General features: G+C 32.5%; 1 protein-coding gene across 1 annotated transcript in view; it reads left to right on the top strand.

Moving 5' to 3' along the window:
- The window catches only part of Macrod2 (mono-ADP ribosylhydrolase 2), a 1,911,462-nt gene that overhangs the window by 57,121 nt on the left and 1,830,225 nt on the right, over positions 1-24,116 (top strand). The window contains exon 3 of the mRNA XM_033761012.1: positions 9,579-9,686. Coding sequence (XP_033616903.1) covers positions 9,579-9,686 — 108 coding nt within the window. The remainder of the gene's footprint in view (positions 1-9,578; positions 9,687-24,116) is intronic.

Here is a 24,116-nt window from a genome sequence, read left to right as displayed (position 1 = left end):
AAGTCTGGAAACACTGGTCCCACATCTTCACAAGACACATGAGTAGAGGCTCTATACTTTGGATGAGGTATCTTTTGCTTTTCAATTAACAGTACAATATGTTTGTTTAAACTTAAATGTTTAAAGTTAAACCTCTCTGACATCCACAGGCATTTAGGTGTTAGTGCAGTAGAGTTGAAAAAGATTAATGAGCATTAATCCAGGGTGTCTATTATTAATTGAGAAGAAATAGAAGATAGTTGCTAAAGTGGGATTTAATAAATGAAAAAAATGAATCAAGTTTCCATCAAGCTGAAATATGTCTTGAATAAATATTTGCATGCCACACAAAACTACATATCGCTACCTATGATACAGAAAACTTAGTAGCTCAGAACGTGCTTAGTAAATCAGGCCAAAACGATCCCCAAAGAATCACATATCCCTGTGTCTGTGCTCTTGCTTAGTGCTCTTCCACAGAGACTGGGCTTTTCCAGTGATTGCTTTGGACCATGGGACTGCAACAAACATAACCAAATTAGAGGATCAGAGTGTTTGCACATTGGTATCTCTGCTTTCTTGCCATGCACAGCCCAGGCTAGCATATTTTGTATAACGAGAAGCCATGTAGAGTATTAAAAAGCCATCACAATTTTTTTTTTTTGAGACAGAGTCTCACTATGTAGTTGAGACTGACCTGGAACTCACTATGTAGTTCAGGCTGGTCTCAAACTCACAGCGATCCTCCTTCCTCAACCTCCTGAGTGTTGGGATTATAGGCGTGCGCCACCATGCCCCGCAAGCTATCATAGTTTAAACTTCCTGGACCTTATAATTGTCACTCAGATGTGAATAAGATCATCCAGAGCAGACTAATAAGCAATAATAAAAATGATGATATTTTAAGGCATCAATTTTTCAAAGGGTTTTTGCATAGCAGATCTCTTTTTGAATGTCATGTGATGTTGAAAAAAACTGTCTCCTAACCAGTGTAATCACATTCCTCTAAGTCTCTTTCTCATCCATTCCCCATCATCGCCAAAGCTGCATTGCCCAGTTTTAGCAAGAATCTTAAATCAGTTTTTTTAGGGTTCCCCACTTTATTATCTGACCATTCCCCATATCTGAACAAACTCCTAATTCCTCACTATACTGTAGGTAAATGTCATAATCCTGACCTAAGAATCCTGTTAAATCTATCTGGAAGTCCCCTCCCCTTGATGTTTCCTCTTAGTAATTTTTTCTTCCACTGTCCCTTATCCTGCTCCTTGTCTAAATCCCCACTTGTTCTTACTGTATTTGGAATTGAGTCCAGTCTTTAATGCAGTCTCTTTCTCCCTATTGCATAAGTTTCTGAATATTGTTTTCACTGTTTTGACTCTATAGCTCTTTTCTTTAAATAGTTCTAAAATACCTCACTGCTTTGACTCTCTATTTCTTGTTTTCTTTGTCAATTATTGTCATACATCTGGAATAGGATTAGATTCTTTATTGGATCTCCAGATCTCTCATACAGGTCCCCACGTGTGTACCTCTGAAGCTTTTGTCTGTACTCTTGACTGATGGATCAGAGATCCATTGTATCCTGAGCCCGTGCCTCAGAAGATTGTCCATTTAAGAATGGGAGGGACTAATTTTGATTCTTAAAAGTCCTGAATATACTCATTAAAGTTGAAGTTCAAGCTTCTTTGTTTAAAAAGTATCTATGGATGTGAAATTTTTATTCCTGGCTCTTTGTTTGAAATGGGGATTCACCCTGAATCCTGAGATGGAAGAGCTTTTTCTGGTTGTTTGTGAAAACTTTTATCTCTTTTTCCTGTCCCCAACGAACCTGGAGTTTGTATACCTAGCAGACTAATTCTTTTTTCTCTCTCTCCTACTTTTTTATGCCCTTCTTCAAACTTTTACCTGCTTCACTCCTCTGTCTACATCTGCTAGATTCTTCTCTTCCTCCTTTAGCACCTTAAATCCCTGTCATCACTTAACATTAAGCCCCCTGACATTTTAGGGACTCCCAAGGAATTCAGGGGTCCCAAAAGCAGCTATTTGTGACTGAAAAGGAAAAAAAGATAAATTAGAAAAGCATTCTAATTTGAAATATATTCACTTGAATAAGTTTTGGAGATAGGTCTTTTGTATCACCTCTGTCATTCCCTTGCCTAACATTTAGTCTACAGCCTTCATAACCTCATCGAAAATCTTAAAAGTCTTCTCTATAAATATTATAGAAAGCATTAGTCTTTATATTGCACCATAATCTAGCTTATTCCATTTGTCAGAGACACAATGCACATTTTAAAAAGGGGAACAAAGAGTATATTAATTACTATGTTTACCTGATGCATAGCTAACATTTTGGAATAAACACTGTAAGATTTCCATTTGTATGTGTGTTTGTAGAAGTTGGTTATATATGTCTACATAAAGATATAAAAATATATATAAGGGACCAGGGATTTAGCCCCATAGTTCCACTGCCTGCCTCGCAAATACAAGGTCCCAAGTTCAATCCCTGGTATTAAATAAATAAGTAAATAAAAACAAACAAACAAAAAGAAGATATATGTGGACTGTGTATGGGGATATTTGTCTAACTCTGGATTGTATTACTATGTTAATTTATGAAATCTTGTAGATGTGTTTTATCCAAATTGAGTTAGTGATAATTGAATATTTATATAAATTAAATATTCATAAAGTTCTAAGAAATACAGAAACTAACCCAATATTTAAAGTTCTCATAACTTTGGTAAATAAAGTTAACATTGTCAGGGTAGTAAAAATGGGCATTTTTTGTGTTAACAGCATTAAATATAAAATGGAGATAGATTTTTATTCTATTTGAGTTTACTAGCCAAAGAAACTCATATACACTAGTTATTAAATATTATAAAAATCTAAAAGTAAGTACAAGTAAAGATACAGTAGAATTAATTGCATTATAGTCATTACTTTTTGTATATGAAGCATAGCAGTACAACAAAAGTCCATATGTTTAAGTTTTTAAGGTTTTTGCTCTTACAGTACTTGCCTAACATACCTATGTTGTAAAAATAGTTAACAGGGAAATACCTTGGAATGATGACTAGCTTTGTTTAATATTATGTCTGCCTAGAAAGTTTCCATGTTTTCTTAATAACTCAAAACCTTAGGTCTATGTGACATTGCACTAAGTAAAAGATATTTGTTAAAGATCTAGATAAATTCTAAATAATATAAATTACTGAAATACTAGTTCCAGAATGTAAGTTTACATTTATATATTTTGGCTTATTATGAAGAAGCTAAGTATACTTGGGTCAAATGTCCTTTTGCCACATTGGAAAATTACACTGTAAAGAAACATATCCCTTAAAATTGTGAAATGGCATATTTATTAAATGTGCCAGTGTGTTGTACAATTTTGGTATTCATAATTGACTTCTTAGTGTTCTCTAAATAAAGTTTAAATTTATAGTTTTAAACTATAATTGATAAACAACATTGCTATAAACAATAAGAGTGAAGGGAAATGTACCAATACAAAGTATATGTGAGCAATGATGAATTTTTTGTTGTTAAAGAGGGAGAGTGTTTTTTTTTTTAAAGTTAGATTACTGGTTATTGCAGAATGAGAAAGTGGAAAAATAAGAGACAAAACCTGAATGAGTGTGGAATGTTGTAGATTTATAGAAAACTAATTTCATGTTTATAAATCTGAGTAAGATTAAAAAATTTATTTTCAAAGTTTTAAAAATGAGTAGTTTACTGATATAAAACTGGACTTCAATTTATTTTTCTATCAAACCCCAAAATTTTCAATTAAGAGATTGTAAAAAATTTTCTGTACATTTGAATTACTTTGCCTAGGGATCCAAGATTCTTTATCTTTTCAAAATAATTTACTTTTTGTTATTTCTTTAGCATTTTTATAGAGATCATAAGTATTGTTTCAGTGATCTGTAATCCTATTTAATCAAGTGTTTAAACCTCTGCACATTTTTCATAGCTTCCCAAAATCAAATCTTAAAGGAAATTTTGATCTCAAACTGAACCTGAGGGTTCCCAGAGAATCCTTGGAAAATCTCACAAGATTTGTTCTTTCTTTCATATTATAAAAATATTCAGTTCATTTGATATATTAAATTACATTGTCAGATAAGAAGTGATGCTTACCCTTTTCTAGATTGTATTTTGTAAGGTTAAAAATTAATATAAATATTTCATAAAGCATATGAATTTTATAGGAATTTGTCAGTACCATCATTGCCCATATGTCTTGGTGTTATCAATCATAATGCCATCTATTATTTAAAAGTTTTGTGCCAAAAAATTAACCACATTCCCTTGTCAGATTGCATAATTTTCACGATTAACTCTTATAAGTTCTTAAACCACAAACATTTTAAGTCCTTTATTATCACAGATAGTTTTTCTTACTCTTCTTGAAAGCTTCTTCAAATATCTGTAGACCAGAGTGCTTAATTTTTACCAAAAAAGGATTGTCTCTGATGCCCATGGAAGAAACTGTGCCATGTACTCTAGGGTGCTGGTCTCTGATAATATTGCTTAGATAACTTTCAGACCACATTACAAAAATGAATATGGATTTCAGAACTAATGGAGAAGTGTACAGGTTCATAAAACTACTAAGATAAGATCAAGCAGAAAAATCAATTACACAGAACTGAAGTAATAATAGAGATTGATAGTAATTATGATTATAATTTTGGAATATTATGATTCCTTAATGTTTTATTTAATGAACTTTCTCCTTTTTCAAGCTAGCTGTAACTCCTGACAAGTGGATTTTGCTTTTGTCTAAAAAATGAAATATTCAACTTCCTAACGACTTCTTCAAAATTCAGGAACTCTGATTGAATGTTTTTATTTTCAAGCTAATCCAATTATTTGCCAAAATTCAGTAAGAATCTGTTGTCCTTGTAACAGCGCATAACTAGAAAAATGGTTTACAATCCAGGCTTTCACTGGAATGTCATATTTGAGACTGATTCATTGAATCACATATGTCCAGGCATATTTAAGCTACTAAGGTTGATTTTATAAGGCCAAAGTTTATAAAAACTCAGAAAAACTGGCTTGGTATCTTGCTTCTAGAGGTCCCAGTCTTCTATGAGTAAGCAAGGTCAATTCCAGCAGGAAATTTAGGATATTTGGGAACTTCCAGAAGAGAAGAATCTAACCAGATCTACAGTTACAAGAAAAATCTGGTAGATTTTTGGCCTGGCTTTCAACCCTTAACAGACTACTAAAAAACTAATCTGAGATTCCTTATGAAAAATCTTGTTCAACAAACCCCCAAAATGCCTAAGTAGTTAGTTATCATTCCTGTTTCAATTATGTAAATTACTAGGCCAAGTTGAATGAGACCAATGTTATTTTGTATACAACAATAAAGAATGAGGTGAGTGTAGAGAGAAATTTTGTTTCATTGGAAAACTATAATGAAACTTTGTGAATTATTTCTAATCACTTTAAGGCTTTTAAAATCTGTCTGTAAATTAGATCTTACAATTTTACACATTTTGTCAGTTCTTCTAGTTTCTTCCAGTAGCTGGCTATAATTCTTCCTGTAACATTTTCATTTTTTTGCCTACTTTCCTAACTTGGCAATTATTGAGAACTAAGACCTTCCTTTGTCCCTTGTGTCTTTGGAAGCAGAAGCAACATAACCTGATATAAATCATTGTACCCTTCATGTTTTGCGCAACCTGCAAGACTACTTCTTTTTGAGCCACTTGGACAATTTACTAGAACACAGAATATTAATACCAAGGATACTTACACTGCAAAAAATGTTTAGAGCCTGTTATCTGGAAATCTTCTTCATTAGCTTGTCTCTGAACTTAGAAACTAGTTTTATAGTCTGTTCCAACCACTAATCTTTGTTTTTCTTTTTTCATCGAAATTCTCATCGTTAATGCCTGGCATCTATTATCAAGCAGATAATCTCTTCTACCAAGTTATAACACATAAATAAACTGCTATATGATGAACAAAAGGCAACCAAATAAGAAATAGACATATTCAAAGAAAAGTATATCTATTCTTTCTGTGCGGAAGAGAGAGTAACAAAGACTGTCTTTTTAACTAAACTTTATTCAGGTTCCCTAAGCGCTTTCTTGTCTAGATCTGCATTGCCCAGTTTTAGCAAGAATGTAGCTAAATCAGTTTAGAGAGGTCCTTTACCTTTAGTATCTGACATCTTTCTAGATCTGATCAAACTCCTCATTCCCTACCTTCATTCAGGCAATATATGATCACCTGGCCTGACTTTAGGAAGAATCTTATTAAGGCTGTTTAACCAGAATCTCCTTTATCCTTTATGTTTCCTTTTAGCAATCTTTCTTCCACTGACCCTCATTCTGCTTCTTGTCTATAAATCCCCAGTTATTCTTGTTGTATTCTGAATTGAGATCAGTTATATACTGAATTCTTTTTTTCTACATTGTGACTATTCTAAATAAATCTATTTTACTCCCTCAGCTATTGTCTAGTTCTGGTTTTCTTTGATAATAATATACAATTTGGAAGAGCAATTACTATCGTTTGTGTACACTGACAGACATTTCAGCTGCATTTAAATAAAGCAGTGATACAAAATTTGAATCAATGCTTTGTGTATACCTAGAATGTGCCTGAGGGATAAATACCTGAGGACTTTTTGTCCTGAAAACCAGGATGTGGGAAAAAATTTATTGAGATCAGTGCTGATAGAATACAGTTGTGTTACAAGGAAGGTACTGTATATTTCTATGCAAATAAGAGGTGATTTCTAAATTGCAGTTTACCTTGTAGTCATAGATAACAATTGGTAGCTAAAAATACTGTATGCCTTTTAGTTTTGATTTGTTATTGAAAAATTCTGATAATTATTAATACTATCAAATACAGCCTTAATTATTATATGCTTCTTTGGCATGCCATTTGAGAAATTGAGCTGTTGTATGCCTGGCTACTGAGACAGAAAATATTCATGTGCATTTTTAAAATAGATGAAAATATTTTATCATAATGCTGATACTTCTCATAAGGATCTTTTTAATTGACTTACTTGAATGATATGTGACAACATTTTATTCAGTATGTGGAATTGCTTGATTCTTCACTTTAGGCTCAAAATACCCATCTAAAAAATTTGCAGATGAGAAATTAGGATTTCTTTTTTTAAAAAATGAACTGTTGGATAATGGCTTATACTCTGATGTTTTCCAATATGTTTCCTGTAATTACTTGTGTTGAAAGAAACATGAATTATTGTCATTTATGTTTAAGTATCATAGCACTACACATGTGGCATTACATATATGATAGTTCATTAAAAATATAAACACTTTTTGGTACTAAAAGCAGTTAGAGAATAGCTAAGAAATCTATTTACTCTGTCTTCCAAATAGTCAAATTTTTTGCTTTTATTTGTGAAAGGTTTGCCAGTTTAACTCATGGTAGCATTCTGAAACTCATACTCAATGAGAAGTCTTCAATAATTCCTAGGTTTACAATGACTTAAATATCCAGAATTGTCTGGAAAAGACACCAAATATTTATTTTCATTGAAAAATCATTAACTGGAAATTGGAACTTTCTTTTTTATTGTATTTTTTCTTTTATTGAGTTTATTGGTAGATTTTAGGTATACAGTACAGTTACATTCATTATTGGGATCTTGTAGCTTTACATGACAGGTGGTCTTGGTTCTCATTTTTCCCCTTACCCCCACCCTCCCTTCACCCCCTCCTCCCCTTCCCATTTACAAACACTTTATTTCCATTTTTTAATTTTCTTATATTTTTTCCCTTATTACCTTTCCCCTACTCTTCCCACTTTCCCTACACCTTTAGCCCATTTCTTCCCATTTCACAATGTCAGTTATCTCATTAGGACCTTATGTACTATTACAGTTTATTCACACCAGAGAAACTATTTGGTATTTACACATGTGTGACTTATTTATTTCACTTAAGAGTATATATTCAATATGCATCCATTTTCCTATGAATGAATCTAATTTCTCATTATTTATTGGAGCTTTCTAATTTGGTTAAAGTCATATGAATAGGAATCACTTGAATGTGGAAAACCTTGTTCTGTTTCAGAGGCTGTTACTGGGCCAAACATTGACAGTTTGCTAAGAGAATAAAGTATGACCTATATAGATAACAATGAATCATAAGTATATTAACTTTTTATTGTAAACAACATTTTATTCCAAATAAATTATTCCAAAAATTTTATGTATTGTGTTTGATGTATACTGAATATAGATGCTGAAATAATACTTGTCACCTTTGTGAAAAATAAAAAGTGTTTTAGATAGCTTAGAGTGAGGCAAACATTATTCTAAATGTAATGAGCTCATGTTAACTGCAAAGGCATCACTATTTTGTACACTGAAATATGGAGAGAATACATTACTTACTTATACTCTGTTGTTTAATCTGTTAATTGGCAGAACTAGGGTTTGGACAGTCAGTGTGGGAGTGGTCTGGTCTTTACCACCACTGAGTTGGTCAACTCAGCTACAGGTATTTTGTTTGTTGAAGTCTCCCAAAGTCTTTCTCTATTCTTTTAACATACAATTTCTCCACAGAATTTTCTCTTCTTCCTTGTTATTACTACCACCAATGAATATTTTAATGAGAATCGTTGAAGGAGAGAAGTGGTTGCTAAGCAGGGAATTCTTTGTAGTTTGAAAGGAGAAATGAATTTAGTGGCCATAGGTTGTTTCCTTTCTCCTGGCCATTTTTTTTGGCTGCTGGGACCCAGAGACAATGTACTTGTCTTATGACCTATTACTTCTCCCAGATACCTAATACTGCATGTACATCTAAGAGTGTCTTTCAAAATGAATAGCATCTTCTCTCATGAAAGACTCATACCAATCACAGATACTTTTAAAACTTGAAGTTTATAAATCTGCTTTCCTAGAAGTCTGTTAAATGGTATTTTATGCAGAGCAATGTAATGTATTTTAAAACATTGATTTCATACATTTTAATAGTTTGTCTTAACATTGCTATTTATTAAAAATAAATGGCAATTCCTATTTATAGTATTACCCTAAAACATTTAAAAGTATATCAGGTTATTGAATGTAATGTTTGGCTGTGTGATGGATAGGGCTAGTTCTCTTTTTATCTAGTACTTCTCTCTATAGTAAAAGATTAATAAGAAAGTTTCAAACATTCAAATATTCTTGAAGTGTCTCATCCTAAGGGATAGCTTGTTACTTAGGTGTAGCAAAGAGCAGAGCTTAAATGTTTTTGTGCTCAAGTAATTATTTTTCTCAGAGATGGCTTTTAAATAATTGGAAAAGAAGCAAAAAAGGTCCTTTACTGTGAAAATTTAATTTGTTTTGCAGTTGCACATCTTTTTCTTATTTATCAATGTAGTGGTATATAATTTTATTTCAAAATGGATCTTTTCATAATATTAATACTAAATGTTGAATATCTTGCACAAGGTACTTATACACTTATTTCTGCTTGTCTTTTTTGTAACAGAGTGTGAACCATAGTGGCTGTTATAGTTGCTTTGATTAAAAAGCCAATTATATTAGTAATATTTAGTAATATTAATATCTGTCCCTTTCATTACAGAAGAAAATACTCAGGAACCATCACAAGTGAAGAAAAGTTTGAGTGAAAAAGTTTCTCTCTATAGAGGTGACATCACATTGCTAGAGGTAGATGCTATAGTCAACGCGGGTGAGTAGTTCGTTTTTCTGTTATGTATTTTGTTATGAGTTTTACTTCAATATATTTCATAACAGAAATATAATTTAGAAAACAATATAATTATTGGTATAAAATGTTTTATATATTTTTCTTTCTTGATTAAAAACATTGAGAATTTATTTTATATAGTTCTGTAAATAATGTGCTTCCTGGAGTGAAAACTACTGATTTGAGACTAGGGTACTACACCACTGCACAAATGATAAATTGTTGCAGAAATTTCTTTAGAAAGAACTTTAACATCTATATTATTGTTAATTTAATTTTTGAGTTTATAATTAGCCAAGATAAATATAAGTTTATAAAACTTTTTTGTGTTTTCAATAGATTGTGAGGAGATGGTTAAACTGAATAAGGTAAAAGTCAAATAAAAAGAAATTATTTCTTTGGTTTGGTCCAGTCCAGTTTTTAGGCATTAGTCATTCAGAATGGTAAAGGGTCACACAGTTCAGCCAATCATATATGAGACAATGAATAGGAATTTGGAGGGTTTGTATCTGGCTCTGTGAAAGGTTACAAAGTTATTGTCCATCTGTGAGTTTTATCTAAGTTATGAAGAAGTGTAGTTCTTTGCAATAACCCACAGGACAATTATAACTTCCTGTCATTATTTTCTAGGAATACAGGGTTCAGATGAAGTACAATATTACCTCATATTTTCCTGTAGTGATGAGTAAATTCACATATTGAGTACAAAATGCCTTGGTACCATGGGTAAACATGAAGGTATAGTGAAACCTGGAACATTGTTCAGCATATAACCTAGAGGAAGACTGAAAACTTAGCTTCTTCTTCCCCCAGAATTGGCAGTTAGTTAACTTTGTGTGTAGCTGCTTTGCCATAATCAGGGTTCAGTTTTTCTCTTTCTCTTCTGATGCCTTTATACTTCCTCTTTCTTTTGCTTCTCTAACATGTAAAATTCTTTTTGAGAGGGAAGCCTGTGTCATTTAATCTTCACTTAACATGGCTCATATTTGCATAGAATTTTATCCTTAGGTCAACTTATAGGTGCTACAGTTCTTCCTTGTATCTAGCACTATGGGATGCTCATTTTTGCCCTGCGTATCATGATTCTTTCCTCTGACTTGTGGGGTGTCTTGGGAAGATATATCCTTGAAAAGGATCTTATGAACTCCTCTCTAGTACAATTTTATTCAGATATCCTTGAAGTTAAAAAGTTCTCAGTGATGTATTATGCCTAGAATTCATTGAGCTTTAAACATATTTTAAAGTCTCTCTCTCTCTAAATATATATCCTCTTCTTTCTTCTGTCCATGTTCTTGTAATTTCTAGTCATTTATTCTAGTTTTGTCCTAAGTAGTACAATTAATATCATCTCCTTTCTTTTGAAATACGTAAGACCATTCTCATGAGTTTCCTCTTTTTTTCTAGTTAACATGGAATTTGCCACGTTTAATACACTTAATAGCACTAATAATGATCTTTCTTGAATTTGTTAACTGGGTACCTGTACTTCTTTGAAGCACAGAATGATACCTTTTTTGCTTTTCTTTTTTTGGTTTTTTGAAATAGGGCCTCACAAGGCAGTGCTATCCTTAAATCATTATGTAACCCAGGCTGGTCTTGACCTTACAGAGATCTCCTTCCTCAGCCTTGTGGTGGTGGGGTCATAAGCATGCACCATACCCATCTACCTTTTTTACTCTGCTTCACTGCCAAAAGCAATGTCTTATCCTTATGTTTTTAAAAAGTATTTGATTCTGTATATTTGTATATATGCAATTGAGTTTGTATTGCCTAAGACCAATAGTACATTTAGCACTGGGGGCTGTATACAAAATTGGCTCTGGATTTAAAATTTTATTTATTTGATCAATAAACAAAAATACTTTGGAGTTTATATTGAAATAAAATAAAATTCCACATGGAAAAGCATCACTAACTATTCCATTACTATTTTTTATTTTTTTAAAAATTTTTATCTTGGCCTTGTATATAATTTTTTCATAGATGCCACATAGTGTACAAAGGTAAGATGAGTTAATCTGAAGGTAGGCAGAAACTTTTGTTATTCCTCAAACCACTTGTTACCTTTATCTCATCTCTTTGGCTTGTGTGACTATAATTTGGACATGTTTTCCAAATCATGAGGACAGCCTCAAAAAGTTCCTGGCAGAATGGAAAGAAGTGCCGAATGTATAGCATAATGGTTCTGTTTACAGCTTTCTACTGGCAGTTTGTTTACTTTGTGTGGAAAGAGAGGCACAGCTGTTAACCTTTCAGGTGAACAAGACAACATGGCAGGAAACTCTAGAGCTGCCTCTAGTGAGAGGGGGTGAGAGGCAGTCGAGGTGCCAAAGCAGTAGAGTCATTCTTTTCTGTAGACTTCTAAAGTTCTGTTTCCATGACCATATTAGTGAAACACCTGGTTTTGGTAACTATGTAGGAAATGATTTGATATTTTAAACTTCTTCCTCTTGTTTTCTGAATTTCCTTAAATTTCTTTAAATGTTGTCCAAGATACCCCTCCTATATAGTCTTTCTAGGAAATTATTTATATGTGGTATGTTTTAATAAAATAGGTTTTATAAGTGTAGCCTAAGGGACAATAGTACAAGTTTAAAGTCAAGCAGACCTGAATTCAAATTCAGGTTCTTCTACTTGGGGGTTCTTTGGTTAAAATTTTTATTTTGAAATAATTGTAGGAGATGGCAAAAATAAATCAGACTCCTATGTACCCTTCATCTTCACCTATGGAAGCTTCCTACAATGGTGGCAACATGTAAGCTAATACCAAGGAAATTAATATTTATATAATACTATTTTCTAGACAGTAGACTTTACCCACATAGTTATGTAAAATGTCACCATTTTAACCTGCATTTGTGAGTATACATGTATGTGTGTAGTTCTATGCAGTTTTAGAGCATATATAGATTCATGTAACCACACTATAATCCTGATACAGAACTGTTGTATTAGCATGAACGAACCTCCTCATGCTAGCCTGTCATTTTAAGAAGTACAATATAATGCTATAATGAAAATGAGAGTACAGATAGCCCTTTGAAATACTGATTTAAATTCCTTTGGATATATAGCCCAGAAGTGACATTATTGGATCATATGACAGTTCTATTTTTATTTATTTATTATTTTTTGAGGAATCCTCTGTATAATTTTCTACAATGGCTACACTAATTCACATTTCTACCAACAAGGTATTAAGTGTTCCCTTTTCTCTGCATCTTTGCTAATAGTTACCTTTTTCTTTTTAATAAATGCTATTTTAACAGCTATAAAGTGACATCTCATTGTCGTTTTAACTTGCATTTCCCTTTTGATTAGTGATACTGAACACATAATTATGTACCCATTGGCTATATGTATTTCTTCTTTTGAGAAATTTCTATTCAAGTCCTCTGCCCATTTTAAAATATTTTTTTCTTATTCTTAATTTGTTCCATATTTATTTTGGACATTAACCCTTTCAATTATTTTCTCCTATTATCTGGGTTACCTTTTCACTTTGTTAAATGTTTCCTTTGGTTTTGTTGGACAAAAAAGTTGAAATCATAGAATTAAAGTGATGGTTACCAGAGGCATTGAGGAGGAAAGGAATCAAAAGTTGATCATCAAAGGTACAAAGTTTTAGATAGATAAGATAATAAATTTTGAGATCTGATACACAAGTTGACTAGAGTCAATAGTAATATATATTTCAAAATAGAAGAGTAATTTTTTTCTTTTCTTTTTCTTTTTTTTTTTATTACTGGGGATTAAACTCGGGTCCTTGCGCTTGCAAGGCAGGCCACCCGACCACTGAGCTAAATCCTGCCCTAGAAGAGTTAATTTTAAATGCAGTGACTCACTACAAAATGATAAGTAAAGTAATGGATGTGTTATTTTGCATAATTTAATCAATTCTCATTGTAGATATATACTACATGTTCTACATGAATATACACAATTATGATGTATCATTATAAATATTCTTTTTTTTTCATGGTACTGGGGATTGAACTTGGGCCCTTGCACTTGTGAGGCAGGCGCTGGAATCACTGAGCTAAATCCCCACCCAGTTATAAATATTCTTAATAAAATGTAGCCTACACAAATGGTATCATGTAGCAGGTTACTCTTTGAAATTGCCTTTTTAAAAACTAAAAATAATTCCCCTGAGGGCCATTATATTTTTATATGTATCAATAATAGTTCATTTCTTTTTTGCTTAGTATTAGTCCATTGCATAGATGTATCAGAGATTGTTCAACAGTTCACCCACTGGAGGACATTTGTTTGGGCTCAGTATTTTGTTATTAACACTAAAGTTGCTGTGACCATTCGTGTATAGGTCTTTATATGACCATAACTTTTTATTTCTCTGGGATAAACACCCACAAATGTGATTGCTAGGTCATATGATAAGTGCATATGAATCTGCTAAGCTATTTTCCATAGTGGCTATACTATTTTGTATTTCTACCAGCAATGTATGAGAGATCCAGTGTCTCTACATCTTTGCCAGCATTTGTTGTTATAATTATTTTCTGTTTTAGTCAGTTGGGTAGATACACAATGATGTCTCATCATGATTTTAATTTGTAATTCTGGAAGAGTTATTGATGCTAAGTATTTTTCCATGTACTTATTTGCCATATGTATCTCTTCTTTGGTGAAATATCTGTTTTTTTTTTCTATTTTGTAACAGGTCTAAGAACCATTTGAAAATCTTGGTGGAGTTTTAGTATTCTTATTTGTTAAAATTTTGCCCTAAATTATATCTAACATATGTTAAAATATGGTATAACAACAGTAAACATAATTCCTTGAGAACTGAATGACAGTTGGATAGTTGACATAATGGTATGTCTCCCTTATTCTCTAACTCCCTTACTTTTTCTGGACTTTGTACAAGGTGCTCTCTCTACCTGAATTATTAATTTTCTGAAGTATTTCTTTTCCTAACAATTTCTGCTTGAATTATTTAGCATGTAAGATCAGTTTTCATCTCATAAACATTGTCCCTGCATCCTGCTTTCTGTATCCAGCTCCAGGAAGCAGTTGTATACTTCAGAAAGGTTTGTAGAATCTGAAAGTAAAAGGGAGCTGTTCCCCATTTTCTACAAGATGCCTAGAAAAGACAGTAAAACTTTATTGATGTGAAGAATAGCTTCATGGTTAGTCTAGGCAGATGGAACTCTAAGGCAATTTTCCTGCTCTAAAATGTAATAAAAAGAAAGAATGATTCATACTTAATCCAAAATGGCAGGAAGTAACAGAATGAACAGCCAGACTTAAATTTACTTCAATTTCTATTATCTCCTCCAATTTTATATAAATATATAAAATTTTATATATATGCATTCTTTAAATTCATTATAATTTGCCTAGGATTTTTTGTTTAGTCATTTTTCTTTTTTCTTTTTTTTTTTGGTTTTGTGGATCTGATGATTGGCATCTTTCAATAAGTCAGTTAAATTTTTGTATACAAAATTTAAAAACATTTTACTCTTTCTTCTTTTCATATTCTGGCATTCTGAGATTCTTTGTATATTGCATATTCAGACTCAGTTCTGCACATCTCCTGGCATTTCTTTATCAGGCATTATCCAATCTTCACAGAGTATATGCAACATTTGTTGTTTACCGAAACCCATGGAGTCACTCATTTTCATCATTTCTGGCATAGGACAGATATGCTCAATTTTTACCAGCTCTGCCTCTAAAAAGTTTAAAATATTTGCCTTGCACTTAATCTGTATTTGATCTTTTTTGGGACAGCTAACCTACCATATCACTAGACAGGAAAACTCATATTTTCAGACAGATTCGTGTCTCTTAAAGTGTTAAGTACTTCAGCTTCTTCTGTGTTGCCCCAGGTTCATCTTTCTAAGAAGAATGTTTGGCCATATTACAGCTTTACTGTAAACTTTCCAAAGGCTGTCCTTTCCTTGAAATGTCCAGTCTTAGCATATGGTACAAGATCCTTTATTATTTGAATACAATTTTTAAAAACATTTTACTCTTTCTTCTTTTCATATTCTGGCATTCTGAGATTCTTTGTATATTGCATATTCAGACTCAGTTCTGCACATCTCCTGGCATTTCTTTATCAGGCATTATCCAATCTTCACAGAGTATATGCAACATTTGTTGTTTACCGAAACCCATGGAGTCACTCATTTTCATCATTTCTGGCATAGGACAGATATGCTCAATTTTTACCAGCTCTGCCTCTAAAAAGTTTAAAATATTTGCCTTGCACTTAATCTGTATTTGATCTTTTTTGGGACAGCTAACCTACCATATCACTAGACAGGAAAACTCATATTTTCAGACAGATTCGTGTCTCTTAAAGTGTTAAGTACTTCAGCTTCTTCTGTGTTGCCCCAGGTTCATCTTTCTAAGAAGAATGTTTGGCCATATTACAGCTTTACTGTAAACTTTCCAAAGGCTGTCCTTTCCTTGAAATGTCCAGTCTTAGCATATGGTACAAGATCCTTTATTATTTGACTTTAACCACATTTTCTAGTTTCATTTTTCACCATGTTATGGTTTGGATTAGACATGTCTCCCAAAAGGTTCCTGAGTTTGGGCATGGGACTTTTGGAAGTTCATTAGATTATGGGGTGCTAAGTTGATCAACAAATTTACTTACTGATCAGTTCATAGTTGAATGTGCTATTAAGAAGAGAAAAAAACTAAAAGGGTTTCAAATAGGAAAGGAAGAAGTGAAATTATTTCTATTTGCAGAACTGGGTTTGGGCCAGATTATTATGACAACTTTATTTTTTACTCTCTAGGATAGGGCATAATGCAATTTCAGAAAGTCAAATCTGTTTTCTAAGGTTAAGCTTTCCCTTTAATTACACCTAGAATATGTGCTATGCACAAAGTAGGTGCTGAAGTTGTGTGTGTGTGTGTGTGTGTGTGTGTGTGTGTTTTTAATTCTAAACTGGTAAATTTTGTGCTTATCTTCAAGGATGGCTTAAGTGTAGACATTTTTTTACACTTCAAAAATTGACAGATGTGTTTTATATTAAAATAAATTAAAATAGAAAAATTATAAGACACCATTGAGATCCATAGAATTATTAGAAATTATTTTGAAAATTTGTAGTCTAATAAATTGAAGAATCAAGAAGAAATGGATAAATTCCTAGATACATATGATCTACCAAAATTGAACCAAGAAAATTAAAAAACCGAAACAGACCAATAGCAAGTATTGAAATTGATGCAGTAATAAAAACTACCAACTAAGAAAAACTTAGGACCTGATGGATTTAGTGTAAAATTTTATTGTACCTTTTAAAGAACTAATGCCAGTGTTCCTCAAATTTTCTCATATAATAGATACAATAGGTATACTTCTAAATTCATTCTATGAATCCAGCATCATCCTGATACCAAAAACCACAGACTAACCTATGTCCCCGCCAAAATTAAAAATTGCAGACTAATATTCTTGTTGAACAGAAGTGCAAAAATTCTCATATACTTGCAAGCAAATTCAAGAACACATAAAAAAATTTCACCATGACAAAATTGGTTTCATGTTAGGGATACAAAGATAGTTGAACATTATGTAAATGAATAAATGTAGTACACCACATAAATAGAATCAAGGATAAAAATCACATGATCATCTCAACAGATGGAGAAAAGACCTTTGACAAATTTAAACATTCCTTCATGATAAAGACCCAAGTGAAAATAGGTAGAGAAAGATCTTACCTCAAAGATAAAAACTGTTTGACAAACTCACAGCTAATGTCATACCAATTGGAGAACAAATTTAATGTGTTTCCTTTAAAATTGGGGATAAAACAAGGGTGTTTACTTTCACCATATCTTTATTTTTAATTAAGTTTATTGGTACATTTTAAGTATACAATAGCATTCATCATTGGGAACTTATACTTGACATGATGTATCTTGGTTCTTATTTTTCCCCATACCCCTGCCCTCCCTTCAACCCATCCACCCCTCCCTATTTACAAAGACTGTGTTTCCATTTTTCCCTTTTCTCATATTTTTCCTTTCCCTTTACCACCTCTTATTAATATACTACTTGAAACTTAGAGCAATCAGACAAGAGGAAAAAAAATAAAAGGGCTACAAATAAGAAAGGAAGAAGTGAAATTATTTCTGTTTGCAGATGATATGGTTATTTACATACATGATTTAAAATATGCCACCAAAAGACTTTTAGATCTGATAAACTAATTCAGCCGAGTAACAGGATACAAAATCAACACTAAAATAAATAGTGTTCCTGTACACCAGTAACAACCAACTGAAAGAAACCAGGACAATTATTCCATTCACAATAGTTTCAAAAAATTAAGTACATGGGAATTAGTCTAACCAAGGAGGTAAAAGGCCTTTATAATGAAAATGGCAGAACACTGAATAAAGAAATTGAAAAAGACATTATAAAATGTAAAGACCTCCCTTGTTTGTGGAGCAGAGGAACTAACATTGTGAATATGGCCATATTACCAAAAGTGATCCACAGATGTGATGCAATCCCTATTAAAATACCAATTCTTCACAGAGCTAGAAAAAATAATCCTAAAATTTGTATGGAATCAGAAATATTCAGAATAGCCAAAGCAGTCCTGAGCAAAAACAGTTATGCTGGAGATATCATGATACCAGATTTCAAGTTATACTACAAAATCATACTAATAAAAAAACTCATAGTTCTCGCACAAAAACTAGGCAAACAACAGAATAGAGCATAGGACCCAGAAATAAATACAAACAGCTAACCCAAAAACATACCCTGGAGAAAAGACAGCTTCTTTAACAGAGGGTGCTGCTAGGAATGTTGGCACACATCTCTAAACAACAGCACTTGGGAGGTTGAGGCAGGAGGATAGACACAACTTTGAGGCAGTCATAGTACATAATGAGTACAAGACCAGCTTGAACTACGTCGCAAGGACCTGTCTCAAAACAAAGCAAAAAACAAACAAACAAACAAACAAACAAAAGCTAACACAAAGGAGATGGAAGCAGTGCTAGGTTGGGGTCATCTCCTTTGGTCAAAGCCTTAAGTTTACCATTTTCCACTCCTAGAGCATTCATGAAAAAACTAAACCAAACCAAAACAAACAAGTGGTGCTAGGTGACCTGGACATCCACATATAGAAGATTGAAACTATATTCCTACCTCTCACCCTATGCAAAAATCAAATCAAACTCAGTTGAAGATATAGATATAAAGCGAGAAACTTTAAAAATTGCTGGAAGATAATGTAAGGGTAACATTTGAGGCCACAAGCACAGGAAGAGGCTTTCTGAATAGGATTCCAGTCACAAAGGAAATATTATCAAGTATCAATAAATGGGACTACATAAAATTAATAAGCTTCTTTACAGCAAAGGAAATAGAGTTAAGAGACAACCTATTAGAGAAAGTCTTTGTTCTTCTGATAGAGAACTATTATCTAGAATATATAAAGAACTAAAAGAATTATCCCCCAGAATAAATAACCATAAATTGGGCAATGAACACTTTATAAGAAAAATATAGTAATCAAGAAGTGTATGAAAAAATGTTCAGTATCAAATGCACATCAAAACTACTTCGATTCCATTGCACCCCAGTTTGAGTATCTATTATCAAGAACATCAGCAACAACAACAAAAACAGTGAATGTTGGCATGGATGCAGGGGAAGAGAAAACACTCCTACATTGTTGATGGGAATGTAAACTAGTGCAACCTTTATGGAAATTAATATGGAGAGTCCTCAAAATACTAAAGATAGGAAAACCACCTGATCCAGATATAGCTGTCCTGAGTTTATTTCTGAAAGTATTAATGACAGTATACTATAATGACACAAGCATAACCTTGTTTATAGTGGTGTGATTCACAATAGCTAAGCCTAGATGACCATAAACAGAAGAGTGGATACATATACAATGTAACTTATGTGTATAGTGGAATATTTTTCAGTCATAAAAGATAATGAAAGTATATTATTCTCAGGAAAACAGATGGAACTGGAGACCATCATATGAAGCAAAATAAGCCAGGCTGAGAAAGTTAGATATGACATGGTTTCTCTCATATGAGAAACCTAAATAAATAATAATAAAATAAATAAAGGAGAGATGGCAAGAAACTAGAAGATAGATGTTTGCAGAAGGAAGAAAGGGAAAAAGGGATGAGGGGATAGGTGAAAAAGGGAGAAGGGAATATTAGGTATATTTTTATGATACGTTAAATGCATGGTACCAGTCCTCTAAAATGAATGTCATCATTATGTATTACTAAAATGCTTTAGTACAAAAAAATACAAATATACTGTGCTGTAGTTTAATATTTTTTCATTTTGTTAAGAAAGGTCAATAATTATTTTTAACAGTTTTAGTGTTCTAGTTATAGAAACAATTGCTGATGTATTTTTATTTTATTTCATTCTCTCCCTCTCTTTATGTCCCCTCCCCTCCCTATGTACTAAAGACCACTGTTTCAGAATACAAAGGTAAAAACATTTTATTTTTTTTTCAAACTATCCGTGCAAAGGCAGCATCAACTGTTTCACTACTCATTTCATTTTGTAATTTTGAAGAAGCAATTTTATAGTTTGAATTTTTTTCAGCTTTTTAATTTGAGCTGTGATCTGATTTGCTTTGTTAAGTTTTCATTTCATGACACATCACATCTCTGTTGTGTACAAAATTAAACTTCAGGGTAGAGATATATTTTCCACAATGGGATTATGAACAGAATAAATTAAGAGAATTGTGTTGAAATGAATGTGTAAGTATAGGCTATTGACGAGACTACCTATATCTCCCCACATAAGCAGCTTGTTAATGTGCAATCAGTCACTGGAGTTGCCTTGAACTTGAAGCTTAATGAACAGGTGGAGAAAAAGGATGAATCCCAATCCAAAATGGATCTGACAGCTTATCAGGCAGTTTCACTGATCGCTAATCCATTTCATTTGGCAGCTTAATTTATCACACAGTTAGTTTTCATCCCGTGAGTTTCCAGGAGTAAATTAATTCAGAAACATGTCCAGTATTATTGGGTTAAAGAGACCTTCTTAAGCTTTGTGAGGACACTTAGAAATAAGTTGTTTTAAATATATAAACCAGTTTCTCCTATGATTCCATTTGTATTTATCCAATTCCCTGTTAAATATTTGAACTACTGTCATTTCATGGTGTGATTATGAAATTGAGTTATTTGTTTACATATAAAATTTTCTAAATTAAATTAATTATTTAATTCTTTGGTGAAATAATTATTAAAACATGTTAGATAATCTTGTGAATATAATTTTCTTTACATATCAAAAACTTCTGTTACTGAACTTGTTTTTTAGTTTCTGTGGGAAGAAATATTAAAGAAAAATTATTTAAAGCTCATAAATTTTTCTCTTCTGAGTGCTTACAGAGTCTCTCCTTAGTTTCATTACTTTTCTCAATCGGATCTATTAAAGCAATATTCTTTGATAGTGGGGAAGAAATGTGACCTGTGCCTCTTAGTTTACACTGACTCTGGTTGGAATTAACAACGACGAGTTTCATTAATTGGGCTTGGTAAAAGACCTGGCTATAGTTTAAAATGACTTTAAAACCAAAAACAAATTTTCTGACTTTTTAAAGACTTGATTTATAGTGCATAGAAAGTTAAATTGAATATTGATCCTTGAAAGCAAATGTGTCTTATAAAAAATGACAGAACAAAAGAACACAATAGAAGATGATAGAATGATTGTTTGAAGCCTTGAGAAAAATGACAGAACAAAAGAACACAATAGAAGATGATAGAATGATTGTTTGAAGCCTTGAGATAGGCACCTCCCCTTATATGACATCTTCTTTGGACATCTGTAGCTTTGACAAGGTGACAGGGATGAAATATTAGGAGAGATTAGTTGTACCTTGGCATGAACTGTTGTTACATTGTATAAGAAGATTGAGGAAGGCTGGTAACAAATCATTTCTAAGGAGGAATTTGAGAAATGAGGAATAGGGCACAAGATCAATAAGATCTATGCTATAGCTCCAGAAAGGGACACCAGGGAATTTTTTATAATTTCTCAAACCCTGAAGCACCTTCAAAAAGAATTTAAGTTGGTGAAAACTAATCGAGATGTCAGAAATCCACAAAGTGGCCTAATGTTGTCATTCACTGGATATGTCAGGCAAATTGTGGCTATCAGTCTTATGACCAGGCTTATTAAAGTAATATCTTCATAATCTAGAGGGGCTTAGTGTGGAATCATCCTGGCATCCTTCCGAAGTCCCTTCTCTGAGTTTTTGTCATTTTCCCTGGAACATAGTCCAGACCTGTAACTTGGTCATTTCAGAAACTGGGCTTTCATTTTCTAAAATAAAATGGTCACTGAGTAAGTACGAGCCCTTGGGAATCAAGTGAAAAGAAAAAAAATGTAGGGTATTGTTTGGCTTTCTCCTTCTTTCCTATAAGAGCAATGAGTGTGTCAAACTTTAGTAGGTATCAGACAGAATCACCCAGAAGCTTATGCCACTGTTGCTGCTGCTACTGATGGTGATGGTAATGACCATGATGATAATAGCAATAGGAAAAATATAAAACAAAGGGGAATAACTCCAAATAGATACATTACTTTATACCATTTCTGATTTTATAAACCATTGACTCTATAATTTCTTAGTAATTGATAAAGTGTTCTATATATTATGTAATTGAAAGAGTAAAATGCCACTAAGATGTCATTTGGTGAAATATGAGTGTTCTATAATAAAATAAAAAATGTCTGAGGTTGGACTTACATTCTAGAAGAAAGAGGTCTTGCTTGGCAATTTTTAGTAGTTTTTAAGTATGTTTGTATGTATATATGAGCACAATATTAGTATTATTAATTTATCAATATTATCAAATATCAATAACTTGTGGTATTTTTGCTACATATATCTTTTATTTTGTTATGAGTTTTCCTTGTATAAAATGTTTCCTTTTTATGTAATTGAATGCACTGAACTTTTTCTTGACTTGTACTATTTCTTCAGATTTTAGAAGGGATTAGATAGAGTGGTGTGAATAGAACTCAGAAGATTTGAATCAAAGTCTCAAATTATGAGTTTGTTGACTCTGTCACTGGAATCCTTTCTGCATAGCAGTTTACAGTCTTTCAACCTAAACATTGACTCACTCCGTAGCTGTTTAGCTAAGGGCAAATAGAAAGAAATCATCCTTAAGAAAAGAATTCAGGGATTTCTATCTTACAAAAACTTTCATTTGGATGTATGAAATGAAAGTTTTAAAATCTAATTTTTAAACAGTAATATTTCAGCGAGGTGCTACCAATGGAAGAAAAACCCTAGAACAGGCCGTTAGCCCCTGCTATTTTTTATAATTCATGGCAAAGAAATAGCTTTTCCAGATTTCCCATTCTTGTTTCACTATTCTTCCAATTTCTGTGGATGATCTAGATCTAACTTACTGTCTATAATTATATGATAATGATCATGACAGTGGTCTTCTATAAAGAGACTTCTGTAAGAAGATGAGTGTTCAGTTTTCTTCCATGAATCTAGTATTGAACTCAAAAGGATGTTATAAATGACAACTTGATAACCAATTTTTAAACATCTATCCATATTATTACTGTTGATGCTTCAGGCATTTCTGTAGCACACCTGAATTGATGTAAAAAATCCTAAATAAAGGAATTCTTACAATTAGAGTTCATTTGTTCTTTTAACTTACAAATTTAAGAACCTACTATGGCCATGGTTGTTTTTTGCCTTTCTTATTTGACATTTTATGTTAAATAACCTATATTAAGAAAATCTTTAGTGCTGGAACGGAAGGTGTATGTATTCATTTTTCTTGCTTGACTAAACTGGAAGGCTTGGGTCTTATATAGACATAAGATGGTAGGTATGCTTAATTTAAGACAGTGTTTTGATTTTTAGAATGTAGCTGTATGGTAATTTGTTGAAATATGGTATCATATTCTTAGAGCTTAATTTAAGCACTGAGGTAAGTGCAGAAATGAGAAAACTCTAGTTTTGATACTGTCAGGATCTCATAGTCGTTATAGATTAGGAAGTTAAAAACTGATCCTGTCACAGAGGGTGGTATACTTTTAAAGATTGAAATGAATGGAAAGATAATTCAGGACAGGTGTTTCATGCTATAGATGGGGAAACAGCCTACAGGGAACCAGTAACACAGTCAAGAACATACAGCCCACCTGTGGCAGAAGCATGACTCAGCAGACTCAGGATTCCTGACACTTTTTTTCTTTGATTTAATTCCATGTGCTGCTTATTACACTTAATAATTCAGCAGAAACTTGACATGTACTACATGATATGAAATTGATTCTGTAGGTTGGACTCTGGAGTTTTTAGTACTCATCTCCTATAATTTTGAAACAGTGCATTTTCTTTTAAAATATTCAGTGAATCTTCT

Source organism: Fukomys damarensis, unplaced genomic scaffold, assembly GCF_012274545.1.
Source record: "Fukomys damarensis isolate Sample0158 unplaced genomic scaffold, DMR_v1.0_HiC HiC_scaffold_7, whole genome shotgun sequence".
Taxonomy (NCBI): domain Eukaryota; kingdom Metazoa; phylum Chordata; class Mammalia; order Rodentia; family Bathyergidae; genus Fukomys; species Fukomys damarensis.
The sequence above is the reverse complement of the archived record's forward strand: the minus strand, read 5'-3'. Positions and strand labels throughout refer to the sequence as shown.